The sequence below is a fragment of the Guyanagaster necrorhizus genome (assembly GCF_019112545.1).
Source record: "Guyanagaster necrorhizus MCA 3950 unplaced genomic scaffold BT62scaffold_5, whole genome shotgun sequence".
NCBI lineage: Eukaryota > Fungi > Basidiomycota > Agaricomycetes > Agaricales > Physalacriaceae > Guyanagaster > Guyanagaster necrorhizus.
Window position 1 is genome coordinate 1,403,666 of NW_025064884.1, and position 16,426 is coordinate 1,420,091.

General features: G+C 48.3%; 7 protein-coding genes across 7 annotated transcripts; 4 read left to right on the forward strand and 3 right to left on the reverse strand.

Moving 5' to 3' along the window:
* Positions 1-221: 221 nt before the first annotated feature.
* Positions 222-2,674, forward strand: BT62DRAFT_1073366 (uncharacterized protein; the record flags this gene model as incomplete). The annotated part of the gene is made up of 10 exons (XM_043178931.1): positions 222-451; positions 509-592; positions 641-724; positions 780-895; positions 942-1,022; positions 1,069-1,478; positions 1,529-1,778; positions 1,824-1,971; positions 2,025-2,181; positions 2,238-2,674. The coding sequence occupies 10 exons, from the start codon at positions 222-224 to the stop codon at positions 2,310-2,312; spliced, it is 1,635 nt and encodes a 544-aa protein (XP_043043467.1). The 3' UTR covers positions 2,313-2,674.
* A 224-nt stretch (positions 2,675-2,898) lies between these two features.
* Positions 2,899-3,537, reverse strand: BT62DRAFT_1002289 (uncharacterized protein; the record flags this gene model as incomplete). Its single annotated transcript, XM_043176837.1, has 3 exons — positions 2,899-3,149; positions 3,210-3,355; positions 3,416-3,537. 3 exons carry the CDS (start codon positions 3,535-3,537, stop codon positions 2,899-2,901), a joined length of 519 nt encoding a protein of 172 aa, XP_043043468.1.
* A 1,845-nt stretch (positions 3,538-5,382) lies between these two features.
* On the forward strand, positions 5,383-5,571 carry BT62DRAFT_928745 (uncharacterized protein). Its single transcript, XM_043185572.1, has one exon. The coding sequence runs from the start codon at positions 5,394-5,396 to the stop codon at positions 5,559-5,561; it is 168 nt and encodes a 55-aa protein (XP_043043469.1). The 5' UTR covers positions 5,383-5,393; the 3' UTR covers positions 5,562-5,571.
* A 622-nt stretch (positions 5,572-6,193) lies between these two features.
* Positions 6,194-10,234, forward strand: BT62DRAFT_985336 (ARM repeat-containing protein). Its single transcript, XM_043189931.1, has 9 exons — positions 6,194-6,377; positions 6,425-6,754; positions 7,185-8,076; positions 8,132-8,205; positions 8,258-8,368; positions 8,425-8,736; positions 8,788-9,262; positions 9,318-9,592; positions 9,658-10,234. Exons 1-9 carry the CDS (start codon positions 6,276-6,278, stop codon positions 9,835-9,837), a joined length of 2,751 nt encoding a protein of 916 aa, XP_043043470.1. The 5' UTR covers positions 6,194-6,275; the 3' UTR covers positions 9,838-10,234.
* BT62DRAFT_944584 (ERGIC53, mannose lectin, ER-golgi intermediate compartment) lies at positions 10,201-12,146 on the reverse strand. Its single transcript, XM_043187920.1, has 11 exons — positions 11,838-12,146; positions 11,725-11,786; positions 11,647-11,677; positions 11,549-11,596; positions 11,427-11,489; positions 11,275-11,368; positions 11,071-11,222; positions 10,949-11,017; positions 10,847-10,868; positions 10,691-10,793; positions 10,201-10,626 (listed from the first exon to the last, which is right to left on the reverse strand). The coding sequence occupies exons 1-11, from the start codon at positions 11,955-11,957 to the stop codon at positions 10,344-10,346; spliced, it is 1,047 nt and encodes a 348-aa protein (XP_043043471.1). The 5' UTR covers positions 11,958-12,146; the 3' UTR covers positions 10,201-10,343.
* A 548-nt stretch (positions 12,147-12,694) lies between these two features.
* BT62DRAFT_928749 (uncharacterized protein) lies at positions 12,695-13,880 on the forward strand. Its single transcript, XM_043185573.1, has 2 exons — positions 12,695-13,317; positions 13,379-13,880. Exons 1-2 carry the CDS (start codon positions 12,985-12,987, stop codon positions 13,802-13,804), a joined length of 759 nt encoding a protein of 252 aa, XP_043043472.1. The 5' UTR covers positions 12,695-12,984; the 3' UTR covers positions 13,805-13,880.
* A 123-nt stretch (positions 13,881-14,003) lies between these two features.
* BT62DRAFT_944586 (uncharacterized protein) lies at positions 14,004-16,007 on the reverse strand. Its single transcript, XM_043187921.1, has 4 exons — positions 15,566-16,007; positions 14,997-15,507; positions 14,813-14,947; positions 14,004-14,763 (listed from the first exon to the last, which is right to left on the reverse strand). Exons 1-4 carry the CDS (start codon positions 15,836-15,838, stop codon positions 14,345-14,347), a joined length of 1,338 nt encoding a protein of 445 aa, XP_043043473.1. The 5' UTR covers positions 15,839-16,007; the 3' UTR covers positions 14,004-14,344.
* Between the last annotated feature and the right edge of the window lie 419 nt (positions 16,008-16,426).

Genomic DNA, 16,426 nt, shown 5'->3' on the forward strand with positions numbered 1-16,426 from the left:
GTCAGAAATAAAAGCCCGGGCTTCACAAATACTTATCCAGTTCCTCTCGACTACATGACGACGAAAGGACTCATTCTAAATATCTAAAGCCGTTCTCCATTTTTCGGTCAACAATTCGATTGATGATCACGTGAAGCGCGTCGCGACAATTCAAAATTCAAATTAAACTTAACCTTGCTTCACTTTTCGTCCTCTGAACGCTTGGCGTCCCGCGTAGCAACATGGAACAGTCTTCGACCGAGAAACTTGTCTCCATGGTTCGTCTTCTTGACGGTCCTTCGGTAAAAGCAGAGGAAATCGAGTGGGCGGTGGACTTAGAGGCCGGAAAGACCCTCATCGACTGGCTCGCAGCTCAGACGCCTCTGCACCTGGACGTGGAGGAGAGCAGCCTCGAACTTGCCCAGAAAATAGTTTTGACTGGAATTGCCCTGGAACGGGAAGAGGTGGAAGCGTGAGTATGTTGGTTCGTTTTGACCTATTCCACGGGTGTACTGTCGACTACGTCCAGGTTAGCGAACGTAAAGACGAATCCAGGAAGCGATGGAAACGCTATTTGTATGCCAAAGAACTACTCAATACCAAGCGAAGCACGGTCGGTAGCTTTTCCACCGTCAAGGCTATCAAGTTGAATCGTTCTCAGGGAGCATGCCAAGCTCATGGACCTAGAATCGACTTATATTGAGGATGCAACCGAGTTGCTAAGGGCACGACTGAAGCAGACCAAGCAAAGTGGACCAGCAAACCTTGAAAGATCGCATTGCTCACCTTTCTGTACGCAGGATCGCCAATCGCAAGATGACACAGACGATCAAAGATTTGAAGCATGAGATTGGGCGGACCTCTGACGGTATTTCCGCTTCTCAGGAAAGACTTGCAGAGATGTCAATCAAGGCGCGTCCTTAGTCATCCATTTCACTTTGCGACAAAATTGATTAAACTAGCGCGTCAGGCTGACTCCACTTTCTCCGCATCCATTCGATGTGCCTCCGAGGTTCTTGATGTTCTCGAAAGCAAAGGTGCTGGTCAGTTCTGTCTATCGAGTACGAACCAGGCCTTATGCGAATATAGGCAACGTGCCAACTAATACTGAACTGAATGCATACGCGAACTATCGATCTGCTGTGCTCACGCGCACACAACAGCAAGTGCAAGATGTTGTAACAGCAGCCGCAGGCCTCCCATCTGAAGCAGAGCTCGAGCAGGTGGCAAACCGGGCGGCGAAGAAATTATACGACAGAGACATTATCAAAGCCGCTGAAGAGGTTTTTTTCTGCCAGCAGATGGAGGAAGTGTGCAGAGAATTGGAACAGACGGATCGGAGGGCTGGTGTTGCAAACCTGCTTCTCAGAGTGAAGTCAGCACAAGAACGCCAGGTCGATGAAGACACTGCTGCCATGAACATCAGCGAAGAGCTTGAGATAGCATGGCGGCTGGATCAAATGAGTCTCCTTAATGAGAAATCGCAAGTTCTGCAGAACGTTTGTCTTTCTTCCCTATTCGAAAATATTAGGCTGATCGCGCGCTTTAGGCTGTCAAAGATTTCGAGGACAATATCATACCTTCTTTGCAGTCGCTTTACGACTCCGTCAAAACTTCTGTATCTTATATGGCTGAGGCGGAAGGTCTCATCGCTGCACTAGGTGAAGAGGTGGAGGAGATAGTTGAATCCTCTCGACTGGCGAAGGATAGCCGCAATAATTTTGGACTATCGGAGGAGACTAAAACAGAAGCTCAGACTCTTCAAGCTGGTTTGGTCGATCTTCTGAAAAAGCTTCAAGGTAGGGATGTATCAATTCTTGTTGTATTACCGCTAATCCACGCAGACCTGCGGCCTGCCAGCTCTGAACCGTTGGTTCTTTTGGATCATGAAGATGTTTTGCGTGAGCTCAAAGCTGTCAAAGAACAAGAGCGCTCTCTGGAATCTGAAGAAGAACTTGGGGCTGCTGCTCTTATCCAAGGCTTGGAATATCTGTGAGTTGTACACTTGTGTCGGCAGAACTTACATCACTGATGCCGAACATCAGGAGGGGCTCGCTGGGGCTTTTATTATCTGATACGTATCTCCATGCGCCCTTGAACACGTCCCCTCCCTATGCGCTGCCTCTGGAGTTGAGGAATTTAGAACGTGAAACACAGAAGAAGAGCGAAGAACTAAGGCAAAGTGTTGCGATACTACAGAAGGTAATGTTTTCTGGTGCCTGCGATAGCATGGACATACTAACGTTGTTCGCATGTAGAATGTTGGGTCACTGGACAGCGAGCGTTCCAAGAAAAAGCTACGGAGTCTTGCCCATCGTGTGCTGAAGAGCTGAAGCCTAAATACACACGTCGTAACTATATTTCCAGCGTGAGCCTGAATGACAGAGCTATCCCGTGATCGTCCATCGCTGTCCCATCAAAGTTCTGTTGCTATACAGATTTTCCCCTCCACATCGTGCCCTTGGTTCAACTTCGCACATGGCAATTCTATCCTGCAAGACAGAGACATGTTCCTCGTGTTCTTGCCCCAGATCTCGAGTCGCAAGATCAAGAAGAGTGTTATTCTAACCCGCATTTTTGTATGTCTACGACAAGGCACCTCGCCATTTCGTAACCTCAAAGCATGGTTCTGACTAACGATCAAATTTCCGTTCATCGTCAAAACTCTTATTGCATGTTCGAGCAATCCCAAAACCGGTAGGTAGGTATGACCGGAAAATCTCAAAGTTTCAGTGTCATGTTCTTACGTGTGACATGGCCACGCTATTCCAACGTGCTGTAAAAATATTAAACAAAACTTGAAGGGTATCTGGATAAACGTAGTCTAGGTAATAGCTAAACGGGTAATAGTGTATGCGAGATGGATGTATCATGAAAATGAATAAACCAGAATCTCAATCCATAGACCCCAAAACCAGATCATCCTGAAGATTGGACCATCTTTGGACCGCTACAGACCGTCTGGAGCACAGATGAGCATTTCCCCACAGGGTCGAGTAAAGAAGCTAAATGACCCTCTGAACGGCTCAATTGGTGTCTCCTCGCAAATGCCATCGCCTCACGAACGGTCTCAATGGATGATATTTCCCTGACGCTCAACATGAGAATTATGGCTTCCGGCGGCTCCGAGTCTGTCGGTGTGGATGCTTGATTCAGATGAAGACATATGGCTGGGCACAAGATGCTGCTTAAGGATCAATAATGTTTGATGCAGGGGGCCTAGGACTTACAGTTTTCCCGGTCAAGCGACCCCTGCATTCGGATTAAGTCATCCAGTCTGTACTCCTCACTCCTAGCGAGGACATGTCCGGCTTTGAGCCACGGCAGTTTAGAGCAGATCTCGAAACGGATTAGCGAGAACGCCACCAAGTCCAATCTGTGAAAGTTCAGTATTAATATCTAAAACGTCTGAGACGGAAAGAGTTTGAATGCTTACGGTCCGATGTTTTGGTGCCACACCAAGGAGCCACCGTGCCGCCTTATACAGGATGTGCGTGCGTTTATGTCACCGCTTTTCAGACCGACATATACATTGGATGCACGATCGAGTAGGGACATAGAGGGGAGGCCGGATACATTGTCAACTTGGATTGGAAATCAGATTTTCTGTTTGTGATAGAAAGAGAAAGCACGGACTATGGAACTGGATGCAATGAGAGCTGCATGTTGGCCTTGAGATGGAATTGAGTGCTGACCTGGGGGAAGAGAGACATGATAAGAACATCAGAACACTCGACTGCGAGGCACCACTCACATGTTGTTATTTTAGGCAATGCTGAGATTCTAGATGCGACGATAAAGTCAAGGCACAGATCTGAGGGGGGGGGGAAGTGATGTGGAGATGCACACGACCGAGTCCCTTTTATAACTAAATGCCTCCACACCGGAACTTCAGGGCAACTACAGCACCGGCAATCTCTACAGCTTCCAGCCGCGCAACACACGGGGTCCGTGTCGTTAATTGATTTCGGTCACGAAACCGGAATGAACGAGGCGCCCCTGCTTGTTACCGCGTTTGAAGATGAAAGCCAGGCGCCTGTGCGAAAAGACTGTTGAGAGGGCAAGTAGTAGTTGTCTGAGAAGGAGCCCGGAGTGAGATGCCACCGCAGTGCAGTGCTGTGTAAAAACGGGAGTGCGCACGCCATTCGGAAATAGAATCATGCGCATTAGATCCGTGCTGTAGAGTGCCGCTGAGTTAGTCTTTTACTGCATCGTTCAACGTGTAGCTATTTCGCGGTGTGCCATACAGCAGGCATCCATGCACATGATGAAAAGGTGTTGAAGAAGAAGTACGGCATTGAAATTTCTGCGGCCGGACCCCTGAAAGCAGTATATCTTGTATTTTCATGCTGTGAAGTGAATAAGGACGGAATATGCATGGTCACTGGGAGGGATACGAGTACGATGCATGCGCACTCGATGCCTTGGTATTATTATTTTTTTGGTTTTTTTATTCCTTCTCTTCATTGTCCTACGAGCAACATCCAGAGAAAAGTAAGAACTAATCACGAAGAAAGCATAGAGTGGTTTCCATTGGAGAATGGCTATACTGGAGACAGCTTATCGGATTTCCCATCCAAGTTACCGCATTATCGAACAATGCGCCATGGTTACCGCTTACATCAAGTCTCTTGGGGAGCCCCCTGGGCCACTTCCCACAAGGCCCCCCCTGCCTTGGAGCACGGATTATTATGCGGAACGACAGGTATGATCATCGACATTCATGCTGCGTTCGAAACATTCGACGAGGACACGATTTTGCGCTCGGCTTATCCCGGTGTGGCAGAGAACTGATCATGATTAATTGCACTCGACTCATCAAACCCACCGGCTCCGTTCCCAAGTTCGTTGGCTGGAACGGTTCCTGATTTTATTTATCCTATTTTCATCCGAGTGATCCTCCCCGCCTTCAATTCTACCAATGGAAGATGCGTTATGATTATCTCAGTGCCTGATAGCTAGGGCAGGACCCATGTTTATCTTCCAGAGCTTCGGTACGATAATTTGTCTTTTTGACAATTTGTCCGGACTTGTCGCAAAAGCTGCCACAAAAAAATTGCCTGGGCTGGTTTTTGACCAAAAATTATCGAAATCTCCTTTTTGTCCCTAATGTCACCCTTCTCGCCGGCGGGAGGCAGCCGAATGGTGACCGAAAGCCTCTTTTGTTGACCGAACCTCTTAAAGGCAATAAACATGTGCTAGGGCTGCCTTGTTTTCTCGGATTTACGATCCCCCGCTTGTTCACATAGTCATGAGAGAAAAGGATTTAATTGTCCTTGCCTGTCATTCCTCTAACGTGTTTCCTGCAGGAAGAAGCTTTAAAGTACCTCCTGACTTTCTCCGGATGATCAGGGCCTATGTCAATTGACTTCGGCCATGGGAATGATCTTGATAACGACATATGGACGGAGTGAATGCCATTCCATCGTTCTTGGTGGGCCGCTTTCTTGATACTATCTGCGTTCGTTCATGTTCAACTCCCGCCTGGATTTCTCGGTTATCCCGGGTTGGATAGGATTCAGGAATTGTCCCTTCTTCGTGGAAACACCGGACGCAATCTATCCTTTTGTAACACAAGTTGAAGAATCCCATCGGACGCGTGATGTACTACCGTCACGGGAGTCGGCACTATGTAATAGATATCTGCGGTTCGCGACAGTTTTCATGCTTTGGGAACTTGTATGATTACTGAAAACATCATCTCGTCAAGTTCTAGAGCTCCTCCGGCGATTTGTCAATTGATGAACTGATATTTATTAATAGGATACATTCATAGTAGAGTTTAGTGGGAAATGACGCCTGCCCATGTGAAATAGCGGGTAGTTAATGCTTCTTTGAGGTTGATTGACTTGCTAGCATTGGAAGCTAGGCCTTGCAAACTTGAAATGCGCTTTCCAAGGATAAGAATGTTGATGAAAGAGGTACCCAACGATAGGACGGAACGGCCATCGATGCAAGAGTGTTGCTTCAGATGAATCAGATAATCAAGTGATCCCTAAAGAATCAGGTGCCGTACGCCAATGACCCACGTCCAGCCACTGGAGGACTCAGAATTGCAGTGCAGTTCGCACCGCGGTCAACTCTACCAACAAAATATTGAAGGAGACTAGTGGCAGGCGCTAACAAGCCATCAAACGAATTGAAACAAAGCATCGAAAACGGGTGGCGTTTCGTTGGTGTCACAGGACGTCACACTGACAAACAACGGCAAAGTATCCTTTCTCTTCTTCCAGTGCCGTTCTCTGCTTTACGCACTTTGACTTAGTACATATCTGAGCGCGTTTTACTCTTCCATTATGTCGACATGGACGCCCCAGCTAGCTGGTTTGGCAGAAATTCTCCAAACCATCCACGAGTCCACCGACATGGCCCAGTCGGTGCAACGAAATATCACCCAAGTGAGTTCCACGGACGTCCTCGATAATCTTCTCTAACAGTGTTCAAGAAACTCAATAGCTTTACGCGTGTACCCGACTATATCGCTTACCTTGCTCATATCCTATGCTGGATGCGGGAAGAGGAAGAGCGAATTCGAAGCATCGCTGGCTATCTTCTCAAGAATAACTCGCGCCTTATTCTCTCGTCTTCACCAGAGGTGGCCGCCTACGTCAAGAATGCCGTTCTACAAGCATTCACCGACTCATCAATCATGATACGGAACACTGCTGGGCAAGACGTTGTAGCATTCCTCGGCGTACTGGAACCCAAGAATTGGCCGGAGTGTCTGCAGCAGCTTGTAGGGATGCTGGATATGCCTGATCTTGACAAGCAAGAGGTGAGTGTCCGATTTTCCTAATTCGCCGCTCTCGGGCTACGGCCATGATAATCGGACGGTTCCGATGCTTGGTATCTCAGTTGTCGTACCGGTGCCCCGGCAAATGATTCTAGAGCCTCTGTATCACGTCAAAAGATTCAGTTTTTGAGCCAGTATCACAGTGGCAGAAAATCTGAAACTATCTTGTGCTCACAAGCCTCCATTAACGATCTAGTTTCCGATTTGCGGGTCGTTATTGAAAGCTTGTAATTTCTAACAGGCACTTTTGGATTTTCTGCCACTGTCATTCGCGAGCGAATCAATCTTGTCCATGATTCTGCCTTCTCGAAGATCAGCCAGTGGCAGCGTTGTCGTCAACAGAGAGAGCTTTCGTTTTACCTTGTCTTCTTTCCACTGCAATTACGTTTATCTTTTCTCACCTATGTCTTAGGCTGCTTTCAATGTCCTTGAAAAGGCTTGTGAAGATTACCCCCGAAAAATGGATGTCGAAATAAATGGAGCACGGCCGCTTGACTACATGATTCCCAAATTTCTAATCCTCGCTGATCACCAGTCGTCCAAGATGCGCTCACATGCTGTCGCTTGCCTATCTTACTTTGTCCCTGCCAATTGCCAATCATTGTTCGTCCACCTAGATGCTTTCATAGCGTGTCTCTTCCGCCGCGCCTCGGACGATGACCCTTCAGTTCGACGCCACGTCTGCCAAGCGCTCGTTCTTCTCCTTGCCGCACGGCCCGAACGGTTAATGCCCGAGATGAACAACGTAGCCGAATATATGCTATATTCTACCAAAGACCAGAACGAGAACGTCGCACTGGAGGCATGCGAGTTCTGGCTTACGTTTGCCGAGGACGCTGAACTATCCATCTACCTGCACCCTCTTCTCGGAAAGGTCGCTCCGGTTCTGTTGGATTGTATGATCTATGGCGAAGATGATTTGTTGTGGTTGGACGGTGATGCAGAAGACGAAGCCGTGCCAGATAAGGAGAGCGATATCAAGCCTCGCCACTATGGTAGCAAGTCCCACGGTTTGGAGAGGGATGTTAACGGAGAGCCCCCGAAGGCACGAATAGGCGCATACGGGGAAGAGACTTATGACGACGACGACGACGACTTCGATTACGACGATGAAGACTACGCCGACGACATGTCCACCGAATGGAACTTGCGAAAGTGTGCCGCTGCCGCTCTCGATGTTCTCGCTGTCCGATTTACCGGTGATCTTCTCAATGTTCTCCTGGGTCCATTGAAAGAAAAGCTCTGGAGCAGTGATTGGCTGCAGAGGGAGAGCGGAATTCTCGCTCTGGGAGCAATGGCCGAAGGTGCGCTTCGCTTCCTGATCATCACTATTTCACCTTCTGATACGTACCCAAACAGGCTGCATAGAAGCCATCGAACCTCACTTGCCCACACTAGTGCCGTATCTCATTAACATGCTCAATGATCCAAAGGTAACGCAATTCAATTCTTTCGTGTTCTCGTAAGCTAATAAGTTCTTCTCAGCCTTTGGTTCGATCAATCACCTGCTGGTCGCTCGGGCGCTATGCGAGCTGGACCACCCAACCAATTTCTGAGGAGCATAAGGCTCAGTATTTCATCCCGACTATGGAAGGAGTGAGTGATATTCTGCCTACTATCCTACGTTTCCTCCTAAACAAATACAATTAAAGCTCCTCCGGATGGTCTTGGATAGCAACAAGCGCGTGCAGGAAGCTGGTTGCAGCGCTTTTGCGACCCTCGAAGAAGATGCTGGTCCCGAATTGGCCCCATACCTCGAGCCTGTACTGAGGAACCTCGTCTTTGCGTTCGATAAGTACCAACATAAGAATATGCTCATACTATACGATGCGGTCGGAACTCTTGCCGACGCCGTTGGCCGTGCTCTTTCGGATCCTATGTATGTTGAGATTCTGATGCCACCCCTGACGAACCGGTGGTCGAAGCTCAAGGATGACGACCCTGACCTTATTCCATTACTCGAGGTGCGCTTTGCGTTTTGTCATGTCGTGTGGAATCCTGATGAGTTCATCCAGTGTCTTGCATCAGTCACCATCGCGATGGGCATGTCCTTCCATCCTTATGCTGGTCCTGTCTTCGAGCGGTGCAATAACATCATTCACCATTCACTGCTCCAATACCAAGCCTTCCAACAGAACCCCGAAATGGATGAGCCAGATAAATCATTCCTTGTCGTCGCGCTTGATCTTCTTTCCGGCCTTACGCAAGGGCTCGGCATGTCCTTGGAGGGTCTGATAAACCAGACACAGCCAAATCTGTTGTCGCTGTTGACGGTTTGTTTGAAGCATCCTCAGGCGCCCGTACGACAGTCCGCGTACGCGCTGGTCGGAGATATGGCTATGGGCTGCTTTACCGTCCTCCGACCGCATATGCCCGGCATCATGGGTGAACTGATACTACAACTCGATCCTGAACCCAAGTTTGAATTTATCAGTGCTTCGAACAACGCTGCTTGGTCTGTTGGTGAAGTCGCGCTGCGCTACGGACGGAGTGAGTGTCATCCCGTTACCCCCATTCCGTTATTTTTACTAAACCTGATTATCAGACGACCCTGAATTCCAACAATGGGTGAATCCCCTGATTTCAAGACTGGTTCCGATTTTGCTGCACCCGAAGGCGCCAAGGAGCTTGCACGAAAATGCAGCAGTGTCGATAGGACGAATTGGGTTGATGCACCCGACTCTTGTTGCGCCACACTTGGCTGAGTTTGCGCAAGCGTGGTGTCAGGCATTGTATGAGATCCGAGATAACGAGGAGAAAGATTCGGCGTTCCGAGGGCTTTGCACGATGGTCGAAGTTAATCCTGCAGGAATTGCGAAGGTGATTCTCCCCCTCCCTCTCCCCCGTTGTATTTCCTCTCGTTGATGCTGATTTCTTTGTGACAGAGTCTCTTGTGGTTCTGCAATTCAATAGTGAGATGGAATGCGCCATCACCGGAACTGAATAATATGTTCCAGACGATACTGACGGCGTTCAAGCAGCATGACGCGACAGGGTGGGCTGCCCAAGTTGGTGCGTTCCCACCGATCATCCAAGAACGGCTGGCCACACGCTACGGCGTGTAATACGGAATATACGCACATGTTTCTTCTCTGTCTATGTCCTCGCCTCTTGCCTGTGGATTCCCCTTTTAGTAGCAGTAGTATTTTTTCGTAGTGTAGTCAATATCTTTCGTAGCAGTAGTCATTTCCTCCTCCTCTCGTGTCTTGTCTCCCTCCGTCATCCTCTTCTGGATGTTTGTGCATATAGCCCTCACCCGCTGCATTTTGTCTTTTTTTTGCTTTTTTTTTGCATATCTGTCACTTTTTCTACGTAGCATTAGGTAGTCAGTAGTATAGCTTTCTGAGACCACATCCAAAGGCATCAAATTAAATCATGATCACGAATCCGACCGACAACGTTACAATTAAAAATATGTATCTCAATTTGCTTGCTGTTTTTATATGTAGAAGAAATACATAGATCGAATTTTCCTGGAAAATGAAACGAGTCCCTGCATTATGATACTCATACTTTGGGGGTGCATTAGATTATCCGAACCTCATAAGTTACCAACCTCTCCCGCGGCCGACTACAGACGCTTGCTACTCGAATACATCCCCCCTGCACCGCCGAATCCCACAAACCCGCTCGACCGCCCTCCACTAAAGTTCCCCATCCCCGAATATCTACTTCTCCTGCGGTACTCCTGGTAACCGTAATACCCTCCGGCGCCCACCCCGGCGAACAAGAGCATCTTGAAGAAGAACCACGTCCACGATCCGGCGCTCTTCTTGGAACGTTTCTTGGCGCCCTCCGTGTAGGGGAGATCTCCATGGGAGATTATAGCAGAGTGCGTTGAGACGGTGATGATGCTTTGTGTTAGGTAATAAGTGTTCAGCTGGTATGGGTGAGGGGAGGATGGCGGAAATGACTCACTCATGGTTATCCGATACGTCTCCAGTCATCGCGCTCATCCCGAGGAAGGGTGCGGTGGGTAGCGAGACCCCATCAGCACGGAAGCAGTCTGTCCAATCATCCCCTGCAGCGGGGAGTCAAGATGGATTCGTCACGTCTGTCCAGTGGCCTACTCACAGGCTTTATATTGCAGCTTAACCTAACAGGAAGAAGATCAGTACCCAGGCATTATCAGGTGCCGTGGAAAGGCTGGCACGAGAAATAGAAGGTTTCACCCACATCTAAAACGCTATCCTTGATGTATGTGATCTTGATTTTGGTTGCAACGTTTGTTCGGCGGAAGTTCAACTAGCAGGAGTGAGCGTGAGTTGCACATGGATAGTGAGATACACAAAACGCACGGAACATGCACCGATGCCTTGTTTATCTCCGTCGTTTTGGAAGTCGTAAGAGGTCTTGCCATCGCCAATCATTCCGGTGATGCGAGGGAAGGCATATGGGTGGCGTGAATTAGCGTACGTGTCCAAGAACAATCCGAAACCGGTGAAGCTATCTATAAAAGCATGAGTTTATTTCTTCGGAATAAACGTCCCAAAAAAACCGACCTTTGTTTCCAAACACCGGTCCTGGCTGAGCACGTTCCTTCGTTAGCCAGATGGCCAAACCGTCTCCGAAGAGGTTGTTCGAGTCGCCCGACACCTGAAGAACCACGCATGTTGGCGCTTCCTGCTAGACACAAACGGTCGTGTGCACTTGCCTTGAACTCGATTTCGATGATAAAATTCGCTGTCGTGAGTGGTAGACGGGACCATAGGTATCCCTAAGAAGGATAGAGCATTATTGCTGGTGTCGTCGAAAGGGAGAAAAAAGCAAGCGCACCATCTGTGATGGTCGGTCACGCGTCAGCCGTATGTGTTTGTTGGTATTCTAACGAGGCATCAGCTCGAATGTGCAGCTTGGATATATGGTAACCTTACAATGTAGGCATCGGCGCCAAAGTCCCACCATCTTTGCAAATGAATAGCAAGCCTCTCCGTACAGTTATTTCTGCTCACCTATTCTGCAGGTCTTGGTCTATGTACGGCGCATATATTGAGTGCGTGCGTAACTGCACTGTCTAGCAATCAATTAGTCCACAGAGTCGACGGCAAGGGCGTGACCCACTCACCCGTTCAACCGTCTTGTCTCCGACCTTCATCTTTATCTTCTCCTCGGCGCCTCGTGTCGTTCCAATAAATGAGGAGAAAACGGCAAAGGCAAGGACGACCATGCTACAACGCGACAGCATGTTTTCGAGTGATAGATTGTATACGGGATTTATGACAGTGAGCACAGGGCCCTAAGATACACCTAAAGATGGCCTGCGGGATAGTAACCAGCGTACAGTGTAGAATGCGGAAGGGAACGTGAAAGACTCGTTGTTGTCGTCGGTCGCTATTGACACGTGCTCGAGGGAAAATCGAAAATTATTTATCAATTATTTCTTTCCTTTCACGATGCGGTCGTGACGGTGGGGGTAATGGTATATGAGCCACGCCATTCCACCGAGTCCTGTCACATAATATTAATCCACTCAAAGTATGAACCTTTATAAGACTCGTCTCGTTGCCGAGCCTGAAGGATGAGACTAGAACGTCATTATTAAGGTTCAGTAAGTAAGACAAGTCTTAACTAACTTGTATAAAGGTTAACATGACTGAAACTCACTGTGAGGACTAGCAACTCCCTATCATTCTTCAACTTGGTCATGTTACTATCTATGCTGCAGTCCATCGCAGGGGTCTTTCGAAATAAACAAAAGAGGCCAAAAACAGACCATCTCCCATCTCCCAGCCTCTCTGAAGCTGGTTTGCTCTTTTTCCCTCCGAATGTCAACATGTCATCACGGTTTTGGCCTTTTCACTTTTGGCATTCCCATTACTACAAGGGGATGCTGATGACACATGGGCAGACAGGTGAAGACATCATTATAACCCTGGTGGAATACTACCAGTGTGAAGGGCCCCCTCTACAGCATGAGTTCATGGTCATTCACTTTGCAGATCAACACAACAGGGCTTGTCAGAACTATCTTCTCATGGAACGATGGTCATGGAATGAGACTAAAAAGGCCAAAACACCCACTGTAAACAGGTCGGCTTGTCTTCAATTTCTGTATACTTGTAATACACCCTTTCTCTAGTGTCAGTACCACATGTTCTGAAACAAGCCATGCATCATCTATACAACAACCTGACAATTTCATCATCTCCCTGCGTCGCATGATACATGACATTGACTTACTGGAACCCAGGAAACGTACTCTCCTCGCAACCATGGTCCCTTCCGCTCTCTCTACCTTCTCACTTGGCAACTTGTGTGTTTTGGCTTGTATCGTGAGCAATTTGGATATGTCTCCTTTTTATAATGAAAGCTTCTATTATGGCCGTGTCATCTGGGAGGTTATGAAGCTGTGCATGGGAGCTGATGTTCAGGTTTACACATCTTGGAAAGCACGATTCATGTGGACAAACCCTCTTCAGTGGCCTTCTAAGGAAGTGAACCCAGGCATGAATACTCTCATTCAAGAGTATGGGGCACCAGCTATAAAGAGAAAGTATGATGTTGCCTGGGGGATGTTCACTAAGAGAGTTCAGGAATTCCGACAGGTATTTTCTTTTGCTAGTAGTTGTGATTACAGCGACTGACTTGGACTATGCACATTCAAAGCCACCAGTATCTCGTCCTTTTATTGAAGCAAAGATAGCTGAAGCACGACAACGGAAAGCAGAGGCAGAGCAAAAGGAAGCAGAAGCACAACAGCATGCAGCAGGAGCACATCGGATGGCAGCAGAGGCACGACAACGGACAGCAGAGGCACGACAACGGACAGAGGAGGCATGTCAAAGGACAGCTGAAGCACATCTAAAAAGAGCAGAGTTACAAAAACGGACAGTGGAGTCACGACAAAAGGCAACAGAGGCACGACAAAGGTTAGCAGGGATGCAACAAAGAATAGCGGAGTCACAACAAAGGATAGCGGTGATGCAATACCGGACAGCAGAGATGCGACAGCAGACCATGCAGTTGAATAATGAAGCTGCAGAGGTGCAGAACAAGACAAGAGGCACAACAGCAGGCTGTGCGCCTCAATGAGGAACCTGCTGCTTGCTGAAGTGCGGTGCTTGAACAGGGACCAAGTTTATGCTAGTTAGAGCTTTTCTTTTCTTTGTATCCAGTAACATGTTTGTTATTTTATGTATCTGTTTCCTCATACAATCTATGGATGATACCTACCCTGGATGAAACCAACCTGTGCATCTCGGCTGCAGATCAGAGCCCTGTAATGACAGCCCCAGGAGCGAGTGTGAATGTTATTCTTCTATGATTTTGTACAGTCATAATCATATGGCATGGTATGAACTGTTAAATTGTAGTTATTACTGTCCCCATGTCGAAAACTCGACCACATGTCCAGTGTAGGAAAAGCAGTGCAAGATACAAGCTATCCCCGAAACATGTCTACTATTTCTTAAGTCCTCTATAGAAAAGGAATTGGCCGAAAACTAGCTAGATTACAGAGAGTAGACGAGATCATGGTCGTGTATATACAATATGTATCTATTGTAGGAGTAGGTAGATAGCAAATATATGATACCACCGCACCACCTCCACTCAGACATGATAAGGAATGTGTCACGCAGTCGCATTGTTGAACACCAACAAGTTGGGAGTTCCCACCGGCAAATCTTCGAGCATATCCCCCGTAGCAAGGTCAAGGAGGGCGGTCTTCAGCTGTAGGGGCGACAGGGTGCCGGGATAGCTCGGTATGGGTGCAGTCATAGTTTCAACGAACCGGGGTGAAGGAAGGAACGCGGAAATCCATCGAGGGAGGGCAGAGCGCGCGATGCTGTAGACGGACGAGGAGAAGTGGCTCTGAGATTGGAGGTCAAGGAGAACAAAGTCTGATTGGAGTTCAGGGTCAAAGGTCTTGTGGGGGTAGATTGAAAGGAGGTAAGCCAGAAGGCCAGCAACATGGGGAGAAGCCATGGAAGTGCCGGAAAGGGTAGCAACGGCGTATTCAGAGCCTTTATATATTGACTTGATGTTGAGACCTGACAACGACATCAACAACTAAAAGGTCATGATGAAACGACAGCTTACCAGGAGCGAAGACGTCGACACACTCTCCGTGGTTGGAGAAGTATGCCCTGTCGTCGGAGAGAGTCGAAGCACCGACGGTGACTGCCTTCTCGGCAGATGCGGGTGAATAGCTGCAAGCATCCTTGTTGTCGTTTCCTGACGCAACATTACAGCACCATCCTCATGACAGAACCAAGAGACTTACCGGCAGCCACAGCAAAGTGAAGACCAGCATCGACAGCCTTGTTGACCGCAGCATCCAAAGCAGGCGACTTTCCTCCGCCAAGACTCATATTAGCGACTGAACCCTTGTGAGCGGTCTTGCCAGTTGCCTGATATTCAGCTTTGGCGGCATCGGCCTTCTTCTTAGCTTCAGTGGCTGCCCATGAAACACCACCGACAACATCAGCCATGGACCCACTACCATTCGAACCCAAGACCTTGACGGCGATGACGTTGGCTTTCTTGGCAACGCCATACGTAGTTCCAGCAACGGTACCCGCGCAGTGAGAACCATGACCGTTACCATCCTCGTCGACATCATTCGTGGGGACAGTCTTACCCCACGTAGCACGGCCTTTGAGTTCAATGTGATTAATGTTGATACCAGTGTCGATGATGTAGACGTCGACGCCATCACCGCCATCAGCATCATATTCGTATCTCGTGAAGGTACCGAAAGTGAGCTTCGGGCGGTGACTGATACGAGCGAGACCCTAAGGACAAGCAAGAAGATGAATGCTGGCACAAGACTAGGAAGTAACTATGACTCACCCAAGGTGCGCCCCTCTGAACAGCGGAGACATCGACTGTTTCGATCTCCATCGTCCTTACTATCTGGTCCTTCTCGATGAATTCAACTTCAGGTGCCGTCCGCAGTTGTTCAATGACATTCTGCGAGAATTTCCCTGCGTATCCCTTGATATGGCCGTCGTACACTTGTTGAATGCCAGAGAACTGGGAAACGAGAGGGTCTGATTCGTGGGTCATCTGGAGGAAGTTGAGGTGACTCTCCATCATCGACGAGTCGGTGTTATCCTTGAGCATGACAATGTACGAGTCATTGATAGATCCGTGGACATGAAACTCGTCAATGAGTGGGGCAAGACTTAGCGGGGAGCGAGAGGAAGGAGGATGCTGGGAAAAAGTAGAGAGCGGTGATGCGTATACTGTCGCAGCCAAGGACAGTGCATAGAAGGAGGAACAGATGATGGAGGTCATGGTTGGTATGAGAGATATCTCTTCCCCCAATCCGGCTGATAACGCGGCCTTGTTTACCTTTGTTTGCCAAAGGCCATCCGGAAACCTTGCGCTTTCGCGTTCGTTCTTAGGTAACCGCGGGGGAACTAGTGAAGCTGATATTTCCTGTTTCTGCGTTCTCGGTGACACATGGCATCCACAAACATGATCCGGTATCTAAACTATGTCTTCTATCGGTATATCTAATAACTTGCAACCGTATCTTTTGCTCACAAGTACAGAATAGTACTTGGTTCACCGCCCGAGGAGGACAGATTGGGTTCTCTATGGGTAAGAAAGGAATGACGATCAATTTGGGACATGTCCATCATACACACTCGTGCTTCTTTTACTTGGCGTCGGGGCTTCAAGTTATCTAGCATTGAACACAATTAT